The sequence below is a fragment of the Trachypithecus francoisi genome, unplaced genomic scaffold (genome assembly GCF_009764315.1).
Source record: "Trachypithecus francoisi isolate TF-2019V2 unplaced genomic scaffold, Tfra_2.0 Contig01579, whole genome shotgun sequence".
Classification (NCBI taxonomy): domain Eukaryota; kingdom Metazoa; phylum Chordata; class Mammalia; order Primates; family Cercopithecidae; genus Trachypithecus; species Trachypithecus francoisi.
The window spans coordinates 29,247,298-29,266,676 of NW_022681442.1; the positions used below are offsets into that span (position 1 = coordinate 29,247,298).

Genomic DNA, 19,379 nt, shown 5'->3' on the forward strand with positions numbered 1-19,379 from the left:
TGATCCGCCCGTCTCAGCCTCCCAAAGTGCTGGGATTACAGGCTTGAGCCACCGCGCCCGGCCGTGTGTATTAATTTCTATACAATTTTATTACCTGTGTAGGTTTGTGTATCCACCACAAAACAACATACTGAACAGTTCCACCACAACAGTATCCCTCATGTTGCCTTTTTCTTTTTTTATAGACAGGTTTTGCTCTGGCATCCAGGCTGGAGTGCAGTGGTATGATCATAGCTCACAGCAGCCTCAAACTCCTGGGCACAAGTGATCCTCCTGTGTCAGCTTCCTGAGTAGCTGGAACTACAGGCATGCACCACCATGGCCAACTCATGTTGCCCTTTTATAACCACACCCACCTCTTCCTTCCTGTCCCCATCCCTAACCCTTAGCAATCTGTATTCAAATTCTTTTTTCTTTTTCTTTTTTTTTTTTTTTGAGATGGAGTCTTAACACTGTCACCCAGGCTAGAGTGCAGGCAAGATCTCGGCTCACTGCAACCTCTGCTTCTCGTGTTCAAGTGATTCTCCTGCTTCAGCCTCTCAAGTAGATGGGATTACAGGTGCGAGCCACCACACCTGGCTAATTTTTGTATTTTTAGTAGAGATGTTGGCTAGGCTGGTCTCGAACTCATGACCTCAAGTGATTCACCAGCCTCAGTTTCCCAAAGTGCTGGGATTACAAGTGTGAGCCACTGCACCCGGCCTGTCTTCAAATTCTAAAGTTCTGTCATTTCAAAAATGTTATATAAGTGGAATTATATATTCTATAACCTTTTAAGATTGGCTCTTCTTTCACTCAGCATAGTTCCCAGGAGATGTCTGTTGCTTTAAATCGCTGAATAGTATTCCATGGTATGTATGTACCACAGTTTATTCACCTATTGAAAGTCATCTGGGCCGATTCCAGTTTTTGGCTATTACAACTAAAGCTTCTATAAACATTCATGTACAGGTTTTTATGAGAAAGTAAAATTTCACTTTTCTGGGATAAATGCCCAAGGCTGCAATCGCTGGGTTGTATGGTAATTATATGTTTCATTTTATAAGAAACTGCCAGCAGAGTAGCTGTACCATTTTACATTCCCAAGCAGCAATTTTTGAATGTTCCAATTTCTCCACAGCCTTTCAGCATTTGGTATTGTCACTACTTTTTTTTTTTTTTTCTGAGGCAGAGTCTCGCTCTGTCGCCCGGACTGGAGTGCAGTGGCCGGATCTCAGCTCACTGCAAGCTCCGCCTCCCGGGTTTACGCCATTCTCCTGCCTCAGCCTCCCGAGTAGCTGGGACTACAGGCGCCCGCCACCTCGCCCGGCTAGTTTTTTTTTTTTTTGTATTTTTAGTAGAGACGGGGTTTCACCGTGTTAGCCAGGATGGTCTCGATCTCCTGACCTTGTGATCCGCCCGTCTCGGCCTCCCAAAGTGCTGGGATTACAGGCTTGAGCCACCGCGCCTGGCCTGTCACTACTTTTTATTTCAGCCATTCTGAAAAGTGGGTAGTGATGTCTCATTGTGGTTTTATTTTTTTCAGATGGAGTCTTGCTTTGTCACTCAGGCTGGAGTGAAGTGGCATGATCTCAGCTCACTGCAACCTCTGCCTTCAGGGTTCAAGTGATCCTCCCACCTCAGCCTCCTCAGTAGGTGGGACTACAGGAGTGCGTGACCACGCCCAGCTAATTTTTGTATTTATTGGCAGAGACATGGTTTCACCATGTTGGCCAGGCTGGTCTCAAACTTGGAACTCTGGAGGCGGAGGTTGCAGTGAGCTGAGATCACGCCACTGCACTCCAGCTGGGCAACAGAGAGAGATTCTGTCTCAAAAAAAAAAAAAAAAAAAAAAAAGAATCACTCTGGTATTAAGACTTACTGTCTACTTTGGGAGGTGATCCGCCCACCTCAGCCTCCCAAAGTGCTGGGATTATAGGCAGGAGCCACTGCGCCCAGGCTCATTGTGGTTTTAGTTTGCAGTACTCTGATGGTTAATGATGCCAGCTTCATTTCATGTGCCTATTTGCCCTCTGTATGTCTTCTTTGGCGAAACATCTGTTCCTATGTTTTGTCCATTTTCTATTAATAATTTGATTGGTTTTTCACTGTTGTGTTTTGAGAGTTTCTATATTATAGATACCTTTCTTCAAATATGTGATTTGCAAATATTTGCTCCTCGTCTATAGCTTGTCTTTTCATCCTCTTCACATAGGCTTTCATAGAACAAAACTTTAAAATATATTAATGTAGTCCAACTTATCAATTTTTCCTTTTCTAGATCGTGCTTTTAATGTCAAGTGTAAAAATTATTATTTTTTTTTGAAAGAGAGTGCCCCCCTGGATCTGTTCCATCCAGACAGTGTTGAGGCAGGAGACAGATCCACGGGATTGCCAAACGTGCTAAAAATTATTTGCTTAGCTCTGGATCCTGAAGATTTTCTCCTGTTTCTGAAGTTTTTATAGCTTTATATTTAAATCTATGATCCATTGGAGTTAATTTTCCTGTAAGGTATGAGTTTTAGGTCAAGGTTCATTTGCTTTTTCCTCCTATGGATTTCAATCACTCCACCACTTATTGAACAGGCTGTTCCTCCTCCACTGAATTGTTTTTACATCTTGGTCAAAAAATCCACTGAACATATTTGTGTTGAGCTTATTTCTGGACTCTCTACTCTCTTCCATTGATCTACGTGTCTGTCCCTCCATCGACACCACATCATCTTGACTACGGTAGCTATACAGGAAGTTTTTTTTTTTTGAGACAGAGTTTCACTCTTGTTGCCCAGGCTGAAGTGCAATGGCGTGATCTTGGCTTACTACAACCTCTGCCTCCTGGGTTCAAGCGATTCTCCTGCCTCAGCCTCCTGAGTAGCTGGGATTACAGGCATGCCCCACCATGCCTGGCTAATTTTGTATTTTTAGTAGAGATGGGGTTTCTCCATGTTGGCCAGGCTGGTCTCGAACTCCCAACCTCAGGTGATCGCCTGCCTTGGCTTCCCAAAGTGTTGGGATTACAGGCGTGAGCCACCACGTCCAGCCGACAGTAAGTCTTTTTTTTTCTTTTCGAGATGCAGTCTCACTCTGTCGCCCAGGCTGGAGTGTAGTGGCACAATCTCAGCTCACTGCAACCTCCGCCTCCCAGGTAAAAGCGATTCTCTTGCCTCAGCCTCCCGAGTAGCTCGGATTACAGGCTTGCATCACCACGCCTGGCTAATTTTTGTAGTTTTAGTAGAGATGGGGTTTCACCATGTTGGTCAGGCTGGTCTTGATCTCCTGACCTTGTGATCCACCCACCTCGGCCTCCCAAAGTAGACAGTAAGTCTTAATACCAGAGTGATTCTTTTTTTTTTTTTTTGAGACAGAATCTCGCTCTGTCGCCCAGCTGGAGTGCAGTGGCATGATCTCAGCTCACCGAAACCTCTGCCTCCGGAGTTCAAGTGATTCTCCTGCCTCAGCCTCCCAAGTAGCTGGGATTACAGGTGTGCACCACCACACCCCGCTAATTTTTGTGTTTTTAGTAGAGATGGGGTTTCACCATGTTAGCCAGGCTGGTCTCGAACTCCTGACCTCAAGTGATCTGCCTGCCTTGGCCTCCCACAGTGCTGAGATTACAGGCATGAAGCACTGCACCCGGCCCAGAGAAAATGATTCTTTCCACTTTATTCTTTCTAGCTATTCTAGAGCTTGTGCCTTTCCATCTAAATTTTAGAATAAGCTTACCTATGTCTACAAGAACCTTTCTGGGATTTTTATAGGAGTTATGTTGGATTTACAGAACAATTTGGGGAGAAGTGACAACTTTACTATGTTGAGCCTTCCAATCCACGAACATAGTATGCCTCTTCAATTATTTACATCTTCTTCAACTTATTTTGTAGTTTTCAGCATACAAATGTTATACATGTTTTGTCAGCTATATATTACTTCACTTTATTTGGAACACTTGTAAATGGCATTGTATTTTAAATTTCAGTTTCCATATTGTTCACTGTTAGCATGTAGAGATATAATTACTTTTTGTGTATTGATATCACATCCTGTGACCTTGCTGAACCCACTTATTAGTTCTATGCTTGTTGTTTTTTGTAGTTAAGCAGAGAGATCTCAGGTGGGTCATAAGCATGACAGGAAACCAGGTATAGAGCTGGGACTATTATAAGGCAGTAGCAGGCCAGTCCTACAAAGCAGATTCTTAGGAGGCTGAGGTGCAGAGCACAGGCTCCATGCCTGAGGTCATTTCAGGCTCACTCACAATGCCCCCTGCTAGACTGCACCAGCCCTGTGGTTGGTCACTGGGCTCATGCTATGGGGCACTAAATGTACTCTCTGTCTCAGGCTATATTCATAATTGACAACTGTGGCCTTAATCCCTTGCATACCTGCCCACTCTCCAAGATGCATTCTGCTTACCTGACCACTGATCTCTTCTCTCCGGAGCAGCCGAATGGCCAGGCGTAGCAACCCCACCACTGCCCGCTCCACAAGGAAGCAGAAATCTTGTGCCTGAACACAGAGGTGGTATAGATGGTCTCGAACAGTCTGCCACACACAGCCCACACGATCCCTGTGTAGATATAAAGGAATGAAGATAGTCTCAGCCAGAGAGGCCACTGGGCATTAGGTCCCCTAGGCCTTTCAGGGCTCATTGATATTATACTCTAAGTAGACAGGAATGATGAGTAAGCTTTTCCCCTGCTGCCTACAGTTCCCCAGAGCCCACTCAGCCAGATGGCTTCCATCCCTTTGGCACAAGCTCAGCTTGGGGTCTGCCTAAAGACTACGCTCATCTTACCTGTTCTCCAACACAATCCTTAGTAGCATCTCTAGGCAGAAAGCAGCATCTTCCTCATCATATGTCTCTTCATCTGGTGTCACTGAGACCAGAGCCTGAAGGGGAACAGCAGCAGAAAAGTAGGCATAGAAAAGAAGCCAACCAGTGGCCCTGTCCTGACAGAAATAATACTGTCCCTATCACCCTTCCCAGATTCAGCCAGTTGTTCCATGTTTCCTTTCTTCATCCTTTACCTTCATGAGCTCCTGTAGTGACTCCAGCTGGAGGAACTTGCTTTCTGTGATCATTTTTTCTGGGTCACATTGCTAGAGAGGGTAAAAGAGAGAGGGAGTCTTTGAGAAGGGCTGAAGGGAAAAGAATGTCCCCAAGAGCCAGGGAGAGAGGGCAGAGTCAGCCCTCGTTACAAATCTGGATGATTTATTCTTCAGTTCACTGGGTAGCATCTGTCTAATAGGAAGGTGTCTAGGCTTTCTCACCAGGGGTGGATGGGCAGTTACCTTTATACACTCTAAGGCCATTCTCTTGGCCTCTTGGTTTTCCGTGGATGGGCCCCGCACACTAGACTGCTCAGGACCACTCAGTGTTAGCCAGCTCACAAAGCTCAGCACTGTTGACTCTCCTCTGTAGAAAAAGGGCACATGACCTGGTGAGCCCCAAAGTTCTGACTCTCCCTCCCCAAGCCCCTGAGCCTGTGGTCTGCTCTTACCGGTTTGATGGTGTCTCTTCCCGCTGTAGAGAGATCTTGCCATTGGGATCCACAAAATCTTCCACCTGGAAAAGTAAGTCAAAATAATTTCTTTCCATATGTCCTTTGTATTTTGCCCCTGCCTCCACCCACCAAAGTACTCTGGATTTCCTCCTGTAGGCTTCTGCCCCTATACTATTGTTCCAATTGGTGACTGGCAATGGCATCTACCAGCCTTCTTTTACAGCTATCCCCTAAGATCTGTGTTCTTATGTGTTTGAGGCATTCCTGGTGAGCTGCGGCAGGCATCAGGCCCAGCATTACTCTCAACTATTTACTTCTACATACAGATAGCATACAATGTTGCAGCTCTTGCCTTGTTATTGCTGACTAGTCTCCTAGTCTCCTAGAATTACCTCCACCATAGCCTTGGGCAGTAGTTGGGCTCGGAAGAGCTGCAGCATGGCCTCCATGATATTCTTCCAGCCCTCCCGCAGGATGTCACCATGACGATGGGCCAAATGGAATACTGTCTTGGCTGCAATATGGGCTTTAGGGTTGCTTCCAAATACACTGGGCAGGTTTTCAATAGACTGGAAAAGAGGATGAGAAGAGACTTAAGGCCGAGCTAATGTCTAGAAAGGAAAATCTCTTAGGTCTCTGCCTATGATGGTTCCCTCAGGGTCCTTTTGTTGGCTCTGCTTCAATCCCCCATAATACTGGTGGGAGTGGGTTAACCTAGTTAAGGCCTTCCCCACTCCTATATCTCCTTTCCCATCCCCATTACATGAAGTAACACTAGTTTTATCCCAGAGTGTGCAAGACAGAAATGGCCTAAGCTCTGGTATATTCAAGTAGGGGCAGTGAGGGAAGATGCTGAGGGCAACCAGGTCTGTTGATAAGGGTAGATCCATGGCTAAAAGAGAGGTCCTCCTTTGGAGCTCCAAATACAAAGTTCCTGCACCTGCTCACCTCACTGCTGAGAGCTGTGAATTTGCATAGAGAGATGATGAGATTGTCAAACACATCGCTGAGGCCATAGTGGGCGGAGATCATGGCGCACTTCCTGTAATGTTACCCCCATCCCAGAAAGAGAGTCACTGGAAGGCCAAGCAGCCCTTCCAAGTCCCTGAGCTTGCATGGGGCTCTTCCCCAGTCAGTCCCAGGAAGAAACCTTTTAGTCTTGTTTCTGTTTAAGACTGAGCTTACCCAAGCTTCAGCCTCCCTCCAAAAACTCAGGGGGATCCCCATTCTAACGAAGAGTAGGAGTCAGAGAGGCATGGAGAAAACCATGTTAGCTTACAGAGGTGAGCTTGCGGGAGGTGAAGACCAAGGCCAAAGCTGGGCTACCTGAAGCCTGAGATGGCTTTCTGGATGATTGTCTCCTCAAGGCTTTTGTCAAAGACATAAGAGAGAGCAGCAATAGTGGGGCCCCAGGTCATGGTGAAGAGGTCAAGATCATAGCTGGCAGTAGGCACACGCAGGAATATGCCCTCAGGGGTGGCACCTCGATGAAGCAGCACATTCCACACATAGTTCTCCCGAACCAAGCCCGTCTGCTCCTCAGGCATTACAATTTCCTCATTCCTGTCAGGAGGTAAGGGAAGGAGCAGTTGCACTGCTTTGAACCTGACTGGTTCCAAACCAAGACTAGGAGTTCATCCATACTAGCACTCTCCACTGATGAGAGGTCATCAGAACTGCAGCTCAGTGGTCTGCTTTCCACCCACCAGTGGAAGGAGGGAGAAAGAAAGGAAGTGTCCTATAATCTCAAAGCCCTATCTGGAAGTGAGGCCTTCAGTTCTGTAGTAAGATCACACATTCTTACTGGGTGTGACAAAATGAACAATTCTATCTTTTCTGATTTACAGTAAAGAACTAAGTGGCCCATTTCTGACCTGTAACCTGGGCCTAACACTCCAGTGCCCATCTTGGGTTCTCTACCAGCCAGAAAATGCATCTTGTAAGCTAGAGAGGAAAATGTAGCTGTTTAAAGTTCAGAAAATGGGGCCATGATATCCTACTTAAGAGCAGCATTTTGGACCCTGGCTTAGAGTACTAGAGTCCCAGTACCATACGGGCTTCTTTAAGGAAGAAACAAATTGGCAGAGACGGGGCTACCCAACTAGGTCCTAAGGCTAAATCCAGGGCACGTGAGTCACTGTAGTCTGACGTGACTGTAAAAACTCGGAAAGGAAGAAACGTGCTTCTTCTTAACAGAGATACTGCACTATTCTCTATGTATACTCACTTGATGGCATGGTACATGTCCTCCAGGATGTCTTGCTCAAAGTCCTTGCCTCCATTCACACCTTTTAGATTTTTGCGAAACTCCTAGAGACAGGCCAGTAAGTTTTTTCCCGTGTCAATACTGAAGCCCCACTCAAGGGACTACTGGGTTTTTAGTAAATAGGACTCAGGAAAAAGTAAGTGAAAAAACCCACTTCCCCACCCCAGTCTCTTTTCTAGGTTGGCCAGTCCTTCCTGATTCCTTGAACAGAACCCCATCCATCATGCCCACTGGAAATCTTATGTCATTCCTGCTACTTCCAAAGCTGTGCTGGGTCTTCTTTGCCTTGACTAGGACCCAAGCTTACCTCCAGGGTCATGGGTGCATTCTGTTTACGAACATTGTGGTTGTGCTGGTCAGTATTAAGCATGATGACAGCATAGGCCAGGGAAAAGCAGGCATCGCTATTGGCAAATGGGGAGCCATTACAATTCTGAAAAAGCAAAGATCCCGCCTGTGTCAATGCCCTTCTCTGGCCAATTAAACCCTTACTACCAATCCACTGGTCAGTGCTAGTACAGAGGGGAGGTACCGTCCAGAAAGTAGCCAGCCTCTTGCCAACTCCTTAACAGGAGCTGATCTCCTCGTGGAAAGGTCACTAATTTTGCTCTCTGCCTTTTTTAAGAGACAGCAGGCTGGGTGTGGTGGTTTATGCCTGTAATCCCAGCACTCTGGGAGGCCAAGGCGGGCGGATCATGCGCGGTCAGGAGTTTGAGACCAGTCTGACCAACATGGCAAAACCCCATCTGTACTAAAAATACAAAAATTAGCCAGGCTTGGTGGCAGGTGCCTGAAATCCCAGCTACTCGGGAGGCTGAGGCAGGAGAATTGCCTGAACCCGGGGGGCAGAGGTTGCGGTGAGCTGAGACTACGCTACCACACTCCAGCCTGGGTGACAGAGTAAGACTCTGTCTCCAAAAAAAAAGAGACTGCAGTGAGCTAAGACTGCACTACTACACTCCAGCCTGGGTGACAGAGCAAGACTCTGTCTCCAATAGCAGCTGGATTCTTCAGCCCTCAGTCAAACTGACCTTGGATCCTGGGCTCAGCCCCTGACACTCAAACTCACCATCCAACGCTCCGTGAATGCCTCCAGCAACCTCTGGATGACTGGTGCTTCCCCAGGCAAACGGAAGGCTTCCAGGTAGAGGCGGAGAGCTTCGTCCAGTCGCAGACCCTGAAAACTGAAGGTACTGTAGGGAAAGAAAGGAAGAAGAGGCTGAAAATGTGTAAGCTGCACATGTCAGGCTCTTTTAGTCACTGTCCTCCTAACCTACTCTTACTTGAAGAGAGGAGGCTGAGGTGTCTAGCAAAGGGGCAGTATCTCCTGTTCATCCTTAACACAACCCCTAGCCTTAATACTTTTCACATCCACAGACTCTTGCCTAGAACCCTCACCCCCGGAACCCTGCTCTACCCCTTTGCAATGGACTCCATGCAGAATGGAAGGGCTCTCCAAACTATCTCATTGGAGTCCCTTTCAGGTCCAACAGATATAAATGATGCGAAGAGGAAGAACATTGGCCAGGGTCTCCAGAAGAAATTTTTGGAGACTGCTTTGAGGTAGGGATGTTCTGTCCCTTTAATCCGATCACTAACCTTTTCCCACCTTTTTTTTTTTGAGCCAAGGTCTCACTCTATCACCCAGACTGGAGTGCAGTGGCATGATCACAGCTCACTGCAGCCTGGAACTCCCAGACTCAAGTGATCTTCCTGCCTCAGCCTCCTGAACAGCTGAGACTACAGGCGTGTGCCACCATGCCTGGCTAATTTTTGTATTTTTTGTAGAGACAGGGTTTCACCATGTTGCCCAGGCTGGTCTTGAACTCCTGAGCTCGAGTGATCTGCCTGCCTTAGTCTTCCAAAGTGTCAGGATTACAGGCGTGAGCCACCGTACCTGGCTATATCCCACATTTCTTACAGCTTCCTCACCTCACAAAACTCTCCAACAGGTCAATGTTTTTGCGGTCACTCACAAACTCTCCAATCATTTTCTTGTCCAACCGAGGGTTCTCTCGGAGCCACTGAGCAACCTCTGTGTTGTCCATTGGGATGGTGAGGAGGCCTTTTTCTTGCAGAAACTGAATCCCCTTCTTTGGTTTCTGATTGAACTGCTCTGTGCCAGTGATTAGCAGCTGCGTGAGAAAAACTAGAGGTATAGAAGCTACTTTGCCTCTAAATTAGACAAGGCCAGCCTGGAGTCCACCATAGCCCACCCACAGTTGGTCAGCTAAAAAGCTCCTAGGATGTGGTTCTTCGTGACTGCAGAACTAAGGCTAGATCACAGTGGCCTTAGCTTTCCCCCATATTCATGTCTAAGTGAATTGGCTTACGAGCTCTTTTTTACTCCTTTCCTGAGTGCTCAAGAAACATAAAACAGTTCCTCTCCTCTAACTTAGGATAGGGGAAAAAGCAGAAGAAAGAAACTAGATAATTCTTCTCTCCAGTTTTATATCCATCCCTTACATTTGTTGACAGCCAGCCTCTTGTTTTTAGCCTGGCTTTGCTTCTTTGGTTGCCTAGCTTAATGCCCTGGGTTTGAAGGACAAAGTGGACTAACTGTGGAGGCAACTCATCTTTATGTAAGTCCAGTCATGGCCATGCTCTCAAGGGCACACATGAACCAAAGTCATTTAAGCTGGCAATAAAGAAAGGGTTAGGTTTTTTTTCCTTTTTCCGAAACGGAGTTTCACTCTGTTGCCCAGGCTGGAGTGCAGTGGCGCAATCTCAGCTCACTGCAACCTCCGCCTTCCAGGTTCAACTGATTCTCCTGCCTCAGTCTCCCAAGTAGCTGGGATTACAGGCTTGCACCACCATGCCCGGCTAATTTTTGTATTTTTAGTAGAGATGGGGTTTCACCATGTTGGCCAGGCTGGACTCAAACTCCTGACCTCAGGTGATCCGCCTGCCTCGATCTCCCAAAGTGCTGGGATTACAGGCGCGAGCTACCGTGCCCGGCCAGAAAGGGTTAGGTTTCCTTTGTGTTAAGAAACCCAAAGTACAGGCCAGGTACGGTGGCTCACGCCTGTAATCCCAGCACTTTGGAATGCCGAGGCGGGTGGATCATGAGGTCAGGAGATGGAGACCATCCTGGCTAATACGGTGAAACCCTGTCTCTACTAAAAATACAAAAAATTAGCCGGGCGTGGTGGCACGCACTTGTAGTCCTAGCTACTTGGGAGGCTGAGGAAGGAGAATTGCTTGAACCTGGGAGGTGGAAGTTGTAGTGAGCTGAGATCGCACCACTGCACTCCAGCCTGGACAACAGAGAGAGACTCCATCTGGAAAACAAAAACAAAAAAAACCAGGAAACCCAAAGTACAAACAGTGATTTGAACATCGCTATTCGAACCTTACTAAAGCACCAGAATAAATATCAATTCCCCTTTATTGCCAACCATCATGCTAGGGCTGGAGATGACCAGTAACCTTCAATGACTCACAGGACACCAACTCTCAAGGCTCCTGTCACTGCCACTAGTGACACTTGGTTCTCAATTGGTATAGCATTTGCCCAGGGGCATACACAGGGTATGCTCAACTACATAGCTTAGGATTAAGGGAAGGGCTTCAAATGGGAGTTGCTGAAGTCCCAACAAGCCCAAAAGCTGGCCTCAGGAAGCTGTACAATGAGGTGCTAGACTCTCCTTCATCTTCACCCTCTGAGATGGAAATCCCACAACAATGGACACCCAGAAAGAGGTGGACAGAGGTTGGGGAATATATGTATGTACCTTCTTTTTGTTTTTAATTTCAATTAGTTCCCGTGGATCTGGCAGGAGACAGGAAAATCGAGGTGGCTTCCGGGCAAACTTTTTGTCAGCTAGGAGTAGGAAGAAGAGAGGGGAAAAATCTGTAAGATCTTTTTTTACCCAGATAAGGACTTTTGGAAGGTCACCAATATACTCCCTAGTTTCAAGGAGGAGCCTCAGAAATCTTATCCTCACCAGTCTTCCACTTCCCTGGAAGTCCTATCAACTGAGGGTCCATATGTTTGCTTCCCTCTCTGAGTCTGAAGGCAAGGCGAGCTACCAAGGCTTGCTTAGTTACTATCCTAGGTGTCTGCTCCCTCCCTCTGCTCTCCACCAGGCCCTCCAGGTGAGGAGCTTAGGGTCATGGACACCCAGTACCCACCCCCAGAGTCACCAGCTTCCTCCAGATCACTGCATCCTGGTCTCCCATGTTCTGGTGGCAGCCGCCCTCCACCTGGCAGATGCAGGCCTGGGATGTCTGAGGCCATGCCTACAGCTTTCCCATCGCTGGCTGCTCTCTCAGCTGGTAAGAGAGAATAAGATACGCGAAGACTTACAGGGTATGAAGCCAAGCAGAGCTGCAGGAGAGGTCAAATCCAAAGCCCAGAAGACCTGCATGGTTCCCGCACCGGGCGCCAGCCCTGACCAGGACAAACCCAAGCCAAAACAAGTAGTCCCTGTCCCAGCCAAGGATTAGATTCTTTAATTTAATGAAGAGATTACCTAGTCATTTTCCCTGATCTTCTGCAACCTCAAATTTCAAGGGGGGAGCTAGAGAAGACTAATTAGAGTGGAGGCAGATATTGGGGATGAGGGATGGTGGGGCCTGGAGCTTTCAGAGACAGAAATCCTATATTCTTTAAACTCTGTTCTCTTGCCATAAAGAAAAATAGTTCTGTAAAAAACCAAAGTGGGGAGGAGGAAAAAGGGAGAAGGCTATGAGTTCTGCTAATCTGCCTGACTGGCCTGTGATTTAAACCGCCAAAGCCCAGAAACAGAATTGGGAGCATCCCAGGGGAAGTGATCTAAGGACAGCAGAAAGGACTCAGAGTAGAGAAGGGATAAGCATAGAACCCTGGGTTCATCAAAGAAAAAAATGCCTCTCACTATTGCTAGCTTCTCGGGTGCCATCTACTATCTCACAGCTTGGTCTGGCTGTCTCCTTCTTCTCTTGCTGGGTGAGGCTGTTGAGGACTTTGGCCTGGCAGTGGGCCTCGGTGCTGTCAATCACTGTCAATAGGGCATCAAGAGATAGTAGGTGTGTTGTATAGAGTTGACCAGACACAGGGAAGGCATTCTGGAAGGTAAACAGATCCATTAGACTCATAGTTAGGAGAACACTTTACACTTTGATCATTTTCTAAAAATTTCCAAAAGCTCTTCTAACTTGTACATTGCCTTTAGAAAACACCTTTCTTCTTTCTGTTTCCCAGCTCTAAAGTGTTCCCCTCTCTGTATGTAGCATCCTCACTACCACCAGGGAGATTTCCTTTATAATGCCTTTTTTCTAGAGGCCAGTTAATAGTGTTCAGCACCTTGGACAGCAGCTTTGTGAGGTCCTCAAAGAGGTTGGAACAGTAGTAGTCACAATCATAGTTGATGTAGAGCTCTGTGACAAAGCTGGGGATGCGCCAGAGCTGCACAATGGCCTCCAGTGCCATCTCCTTCATCTCGTAAGGCATCTTGGGGTTCTCCACAGTGATGATCTCCATAAGCTTTTTGATGTACATCTGGCAATAATCCAGTAATTGCCATTTGGGTGGGGAAAGGATTCAAGATAGGAAGAGAAAAAATTAGACAGGAAAAACATTAAACAGGATGCAGAAGCCTGGCCGAGAGGCATGTATTAAGAGACACCCAAAGGTATTCTATCCCCTAAATATATCTCTTCTTTGGCCTCCATGCTGGGGGATAAGGCCTGGCTCTCTACCACATACCTGGTTCCAGAAAAGTTGCCTCTTGCCCTTTGTGCTCTCTATGTGAACATGACCTGGTCCTATTTAGAGTTCCTTTTAGCAATTTAGTGACAATGCTGGCTTGACTTACCTGCCTGTGTTGCAGAGTAACTGCTGGGCAGAAGAGCTGTTCCCACTCATGGTGAGGTTACCTGGCAGTTCTCATATTTGGGGTCAGCCAGTTTCCTTTAGTCTCCTTTTAACTTTTCCGCAAAAGAGGCCAGCTGACTGAACCTAACTCCAGAGGCTAAAAGCACTCTCCTATAGGAATTCCCTAAATCCTACCTCTGTAGCATGATAGAGCTGGTCCCACTGAAGATGCCATATATTTCCCTATTTTTTGTCCCCTTTTCTTCCCACGTCAAGAAACTCACCTCCATTTGGAACTTGAGGTGCTCCCGCATGCTCTCAAACAGTAGGAAGCATACTCGCAGGGAAGCAGCATAAAGGTTCAGTCGCTCTATGCTGAGTAGCTGGAGATCAGAGTAGGGTAGGCCATGAGTTGTTTTTTTTTATTTTGTTTTGTTTTGTTTTTGAGGCAGAGTTTCACTCTGTCGCCCACGCTGGAGTGTGGTGGCGTGATCTCAGCTCACTGCAATCCTGGGTTCAAGATATTCTCCTTCCTCAGTCTCCCGAGTAGCTGGGATTACAGGCACACGTCACCACGCCCAGCTAATTTGGTATTTTTAGTAGAGACTGGGTTTTACCACTTTGGTCAGGCTGGTCTTGACCTCCTGACCTCGTGATCTGCCTGCCTTTGCTTCCAAAGTGCTGGGATTACAAATGTGAGCCACTGTGCCCAGCCCGGCTGTGAGGTTTCTGAAGCTGACTATGGCTCAACCAAGAGAGGCAGGAGAGGCAAACTGAGTGTAGGTGTCACTGAGGTCCAGTGCTTCCAGGGAACTCTACATCTAGCCATTCCTATATTTCTCTCTGGCTGCCAGAGTCCCTGAGGAACTACTGAAACCCTCTTACTAAAACTACAGGCCAACTGAGAGGGAGATGATTTCCTAGTTCCTATAATCTTTTCGTAATCAGCCAGACCTCTCTGTGTTCCCCTGGCCCTTGAAAGAGGCTCTGAGACCCTCTAGCAATCTTGTCTTACCTGGAATAAATGACGGCACATCTCATCCTTGATGAGGCCCAAGAGGGTCTGGCACTGGGCTACAGGGGCTGACTCAAGGGCCACTGTCAGCAAATGCAGTCCCATGTGAATCATAACCTCTGAGTTATGGCGGTCGTGTGGATTGGTGAGGGAGATGAGGAATCGGAAGAGCTCGCGGATGCAGGGAAGACCATAGGGGACCAAAGCTGTGCCTGGGGAAGGCCAGGAGGAGAGTGAGACTGCTATAAAACAACTAGTCCACTAGCTTTGCCTAGCCTGCTCTGCATTACACAAGGCAATTTAAGGTAAGGGATTCTCTTTGAGGAAAAGGGCTGGGCATGATGGCTCATGCCTGTAATCCTAGTGTTTTGGTAGGCTAAGATGGGAGGATTGAGGCCAGGAGTTTGAGACCAGCCCAGGCAACATAGAGAGACCCCATCTCTACAAAAGATTTTTTAAAAGGAGCCAAGTGCAGTGGTACATGCCTGTAGTCTCAAATACTTGGGAGGCTGAGGTAGGAGGATTGCTTGAACCCAGGAAGTTGAGGCTACAGTGAGCTGTGATTGTGCCACTGCAGCACTCCAGCCTGGGCAACAGGGGGGAAAAAAAAAGGAAAAGGATGTTTTTTCCCCCTGGGGAGGTGAGGGAACTAGTCTACTTCTGGAGCAAATCAGAATTGATGATCCTACCTTTCTGTTAAAAGTCCTAAACTTTTTATTCTTCCTTCTTGCTTTCTATCGCCCCTCAAACTTCCTTCCTATAGTATAAGTTAGGGAAGGGCTCCATCCATGCCAACAGTCTTATGGCTTGACTCCATTTCCTGACTAGAAAATAGCCTAGAACTTGCAGCAACAGGCAGTAGTCCAATATCTTGGTCTAAGATGGTCTAGGCTCAGGCAGCTTAGTAGGTAGGATGGGGGAAGTGAATTGGCAGAGCCTGCCAGAGTACCCACCTTCTTTCTGGGAGGACTGTGTAAAGCGCACGCCCCGGGGATTGACGTAATCCATGTCATGGACAGAGGCAGAGTCAGAGTGGTCAGCAGGGGATGTGCACTCCTCTAACACTTCAGGGATGGACTCCACAGATGCTGACTGGGACTTTTCCACATGGGTCCCTTCCTGCTATGACCAGTAGCAGGGAGATATGGGAAGAGGGATGAGGCAAGGGCAACTTGGAACTTACTCCCCTGAAGTATCTGTCTTCCAAGCTGTCTCTAATGGGCTACAGATGTAGGGCCAGCTCAGTGGTTTATGAATCACTGCAAGATGGCTCAGGCAGGAGTATGATGAAGGACTCAGAAAAACATCTCCTGAGGCTTCATTGACCTATAGTAACTAGAACCTTAGAGACACAGAGGCTCTCACAGGCTTAGAATTTCGATCATTACCTTCCAGAAAAAGCTATGGCCAGCTCCTTCCCTTTCGTCAAGTACTACCTGTATGTATAACTTGATAAATCTCATGAGCTACCTCTCACAGTGAGTCATGCTGTGGGTTTTCTAGGCAGCACAACCAATTCTGAGAAGCAGGAAAGATCAGAGCTTCTTTTGAAGCTACCCCAAGCTTCTTTTGAGCCAAGTCCTGAATAAAGGATCCAAAGGACCAAGCCAGTTCCCACAGTGGAATACTGAAGAGGGACATTTAAAAATCAAAGTCATACCTGGAGGTCAGATTGCTCGGGAATACCTAGCTCACTGCTCCCAGGCTCTGTAGCTGTGCTGTACCCTGGAGAGCCAGGTTGCTCTAGATCAGTAAGGTCTTCCTTGGAAGTGGTTTGGGAGGAGAATTCCAGGCCACTGTCTGTAGAAGGACTGACCACTGCTGAGGCAGCTTCTGAACTTGCAGAGGAGATGGGAGTGGGCACATCAATGAAGGGCATGCCGCCTGCCAAGAAAAGTACGTGATACTTGTAGGAGAAGAAAGAGGCTGTGGGCAAAACAAACCCTCCATGGTACTAGGGTCTCTGTTTCCCAGACTACATGCTTATCTTTGCATATATTGGTCTCTAAAGTTGTCAGAGAACAACCTTAAGTCGCTGCAGAGTTGCTGAATGGTCACAGTCTGATTTGACCTGGAGTTTTCCTTTTTGTTCTCAGCACCAAAACCAAAGCCCCTCAGTTGCTTAGTCTTCAATTTCAAAATCCCTAAGAGAGAAAGGAGCTCTTCTTCTCTCTAATCAGAGGAAGCAGTCCAGGGCACTCACCAGTGAGGTTAGATGATAAGGTGGTTCCATTGGGAGTGGGCAGCTCTGAACCTGGTGTGACTTTGGTCATATGGCGTGGGGGCCGAGGGGATCTCTTCTGTTTCTTCCACTTGGATGAATCACTCATGCCTCCTGCTCTCATTTTCAGCTGGGAATATCATACCCCATTAGCACTGGTATTCAAACTAAGACACTATCCCTATTAATCTCCCTTCATTTAGTCCTACTGATCTCTAGAAAACAAGCTATATCTTGTTTTCTAGATACAGAAATATCTGTGCTAAAGTAAGACTCTAGACCATCAGTTCACATTCCCACTCTTCTAACTTGGCTTCTACATTTACCACTTCATAGGTTGGCATGGCAGCCTCCATGTAAAAGGTGACATTCTGTTTCTGGGCTGGTCATTGGTAGGGTCAGTCCTCACACTTATCACTCTGCTTCTCTGGGTCCTGAGTATTACATTAAGCAGGAAATCCTGAATCCTATGGATGATGCATGACCCTCTTGCAGAAAGTGTAAGGGCAGGGTCTCGTTTGCCCCGACACTCAGATCTACAGGTGCATGGTCTCCTGGCTTTCCTCCTCAACTAGCTTGTAAAGCAGCCTCCTACTCGTAGTTTTATCCAACTATGAGAGCCTATTCCTTCCTGTCCCAGCTTTCTTATTGCTTATGAACTGGGCCTAAACCATAAACATATATATATATATATATATATATTTTTTTTTTTTTTTGAGACAGAGTCTAACTTTGTCACCCAGGCTGGAGTGTAGTGGCACAATCTCAGCTCACTGCAACCCCTGCCTCCTGGGTTCAAGTGATTCTCCTGCCTCAGCCTCCCGAGTAAATGGGATTACAGGTGTGGACCACCACGCCTGGATAATTTTTGTATTTTCAGTAGAGTCAGGGTTTCACCATGTTGGCCAGGCTGGTCTCTAACTCCTGACCTTAGGTGATGTGCCTGCCCCGGCCTCCCAAAGTGCTGGGATTACAGGTGTGAGCCACCGCACCCAGCGAACATACCTCTTACTCTCTAGAATTTCTGTATCAGACTGGTCAAAAGCTCATTCCTTGGAGTTAAGGAAGGAATGGCCTCCCAGTTTATTTGTGGAGTTCAGGATAGAAGGTCATGTAATGCTGCTGCTGTGCTCTCTGCTGCTCCCAATTTGTTATATCAATGAGACCACCTGTCCCTCTCACTATTGGTCTTTCCAGATGCAGTTTTATGTTGTCAGATGGTAAGGCCACTGATTCGTTGACTCCTTGTTCTGTTCCACTACCCTCTTGCTGTATTTCTGTTCTTCCTATAGCTTCCTTTTAGTGGCAAGGGACAATCTCTGTCACCTGTTGACTACTCCCTAGGATCTGTGTTTTTATGTATTTCCTCCATTCTAAGTTCAAAGTTACTTTGTTTAGGCCCATTTTTTTTGTTGTTGTTGTTGTTTTTTTGAGACGGAGTCTCGCTCTGTGGTCCTGGCTGGAGTGCAGTGGCACAATCTCGGCTCACTGCAAGCTCCGCCTCCCGGGTTCATGCCATCCTCCTGCCTCAGCCTCCCGAGTAGCTGGGACTACAGGCGCCCGCCACCAAGCCTGGCTAATTTTTTTTGTATTTTTAGTAGAGACGGGGTTTCACCATGTTAGCCAGGATGGTCTCGATCTCCTGGCCTCGTGAGCCGCCCGCCTCGGCCTCCCAAAGTGCTGGGATTACAGGCGTGAGTCACCGTGCCCAGCCCCATTTTGTTTTTTAAGTCTTGATGTTTTCTCAGTTGGGTGTGAACTCAGTCCCTCTACAGAATCATTCTAAACTATTCCTAGACTGATAGACCATTCCTGGATTGGACCATTCCAACGACAATGGCAATGGCAACGCTATTCCAGAAACCATTAGAATGACTCTAAAGAGAGTAGAAGCACTTTTTCTCTCTGCCTCTTCCTAAAGGCTGAATATGTCCTATTATCCATGGCCTGTTCAATTCCTTTTGTTAGGGATAGACTCCATTCCTCAAGCTCCCCCAAGCTCTCAGAACCTGGGTAATCTTTGATTCCTTGCTTAGAAAACACATACTTCTTCCATTCCTACCCATAGCTCCTTCCAATAAAGAAGAGGCTGAAGAGCTGAGCCCTTCCTTCCCCCAGCTCTTAGTAACATAGCAACAGCCTCATATTGGATTTATACTTCTAGATAATCCATCTCCAAAATGCCTGTAGTCATAGGCCTAGAATTGAGTTTTAGGCATACTGAGCACTGTAGCTAAGCAGGAAGCAAAAGGATCCTCTCCCCAGGAACCACTGGAGCTCAACTGGATCAAGTTCATAGTAAAAAATGTTATGGGAAAAGAGCCCGCCAAATATGCAAAAGGGCAAGAGGCCAAGAGATCAATGAGGGACCTCCTGGCTCTATTGGCAGTTATCATTGAGCTCCCAAAAGAACTAAGGACTGGATCTACTTTTATGAGGTAGACTTTCTCTCCAGGAGGCTGCCCCATTTCAGGGACTCCAGGCAATCCTACTTTCACTGAGAAGCCAGTCAGTCATTGAGATTCGTCCCCATATAAGGATCAGTTTTTCACATTTCCTTCTCTATCTTCTGCAAAGCTTGCTCCAACCTGATTATT

General features: G+C 47.1%; 1 protein-coding gene across 5 annotated transcripts in view; it reads right to left on the minus strand.

The window, feature by feature from the left end:
* The window catches only part of GBF1 (golgi brefeldin A resistant guanine nucleotide exchange factor 1), a 142,769-nt gene that overhangs the window by 8,391 nt on the left and 114,999 nt on the right, over positions 1 to 19,379 (minus strand). For 3 of the 5 annotated variants that reach the window (XM_033184640.1, XM_033184622.1, XM_033184648.1), the window contains exons 9-29: positions 16,765 to 16,912; positions 16,222 to 16,445; positions 15,515 to 15,683; positions 14,562 to 14,773; positions 13,831 to 13,929; positions 13,037 to 13,231; positions 12,609 to 12,798; positions 11,884 to 12,024; positions 11,484 to 11,572; positions 9,682 to 9,884; positions 8,819 to 8,942; positions 8,057 to 8,182; positions 7,711 to 7,793; positions 6,810 to 7,046; positions 6,432 to 6,525; positions 5,876 to 6,052; positions 5,481 to 5,545; positions 5,272 to 5,395; positions 5,008 to 5,079; positions 4,775 to 4,869; positions 4,393 to 4,546 (exon numbers count right to left, since the gene is read on the minus strand). In XM_033184640.1, coding sequence (XP_033040531.1) covers positions 4,393 to 4,546; positions 4,775 to 4,869; positions 5,008 to 5,079; positions 5,272 to 5,395; positions 5,481 to 5,545; positions 5,876 to 6,052; positions 6,432 to 6,525; positions 6,810 to 7,046; positions 7,711 to 7,793; positions 8,057 to 8,182; positions 8,819 to 8,942; positions 9,682 to 9,884; positions 11,484 to 11,572; positions 11,884 to 12,024; positions 12,609 to 12,798; positions 13,037 to 13,231; positions 13,831 to 13,929; positions 14,562 to 14,773; positions 15,515 to 15,683; positions 16,222 to 16,445; positions 16,765 to 16,912 — 3,021 coding nt within the window. The remainder of the gene's footprint in view (positions 1 to 4,392; positions 4,547 to 4,774; positions 4,870 to 5,007; positions 5,080 to 5,271; positions 5,396 to 5,480; positions 5,546 to 5,875; positions 6,053 to 6,431; positions 6,526 to 6,809; positions 7,047 to 7,710; positions 7,794 to 8,056; positions 8,183 to 8,818; positions 8,943 to 9,681; positions 9,885 to 11,483; positions 11,573 to 11,883; positions 12,025 to 12,608; positions 12,799 to 13,036; positions 13,232 to 13,830; positions 13,930 to 14,561; positions 14,774 to 15,514; positions 15,684 to 16,221; positions 16,446 to 16,764; positions 16,913 to 19,379) is intronic. The other 2 variants (XM_033184657.1, XM_033184633.1) reach the window with 1 other exon arrangement.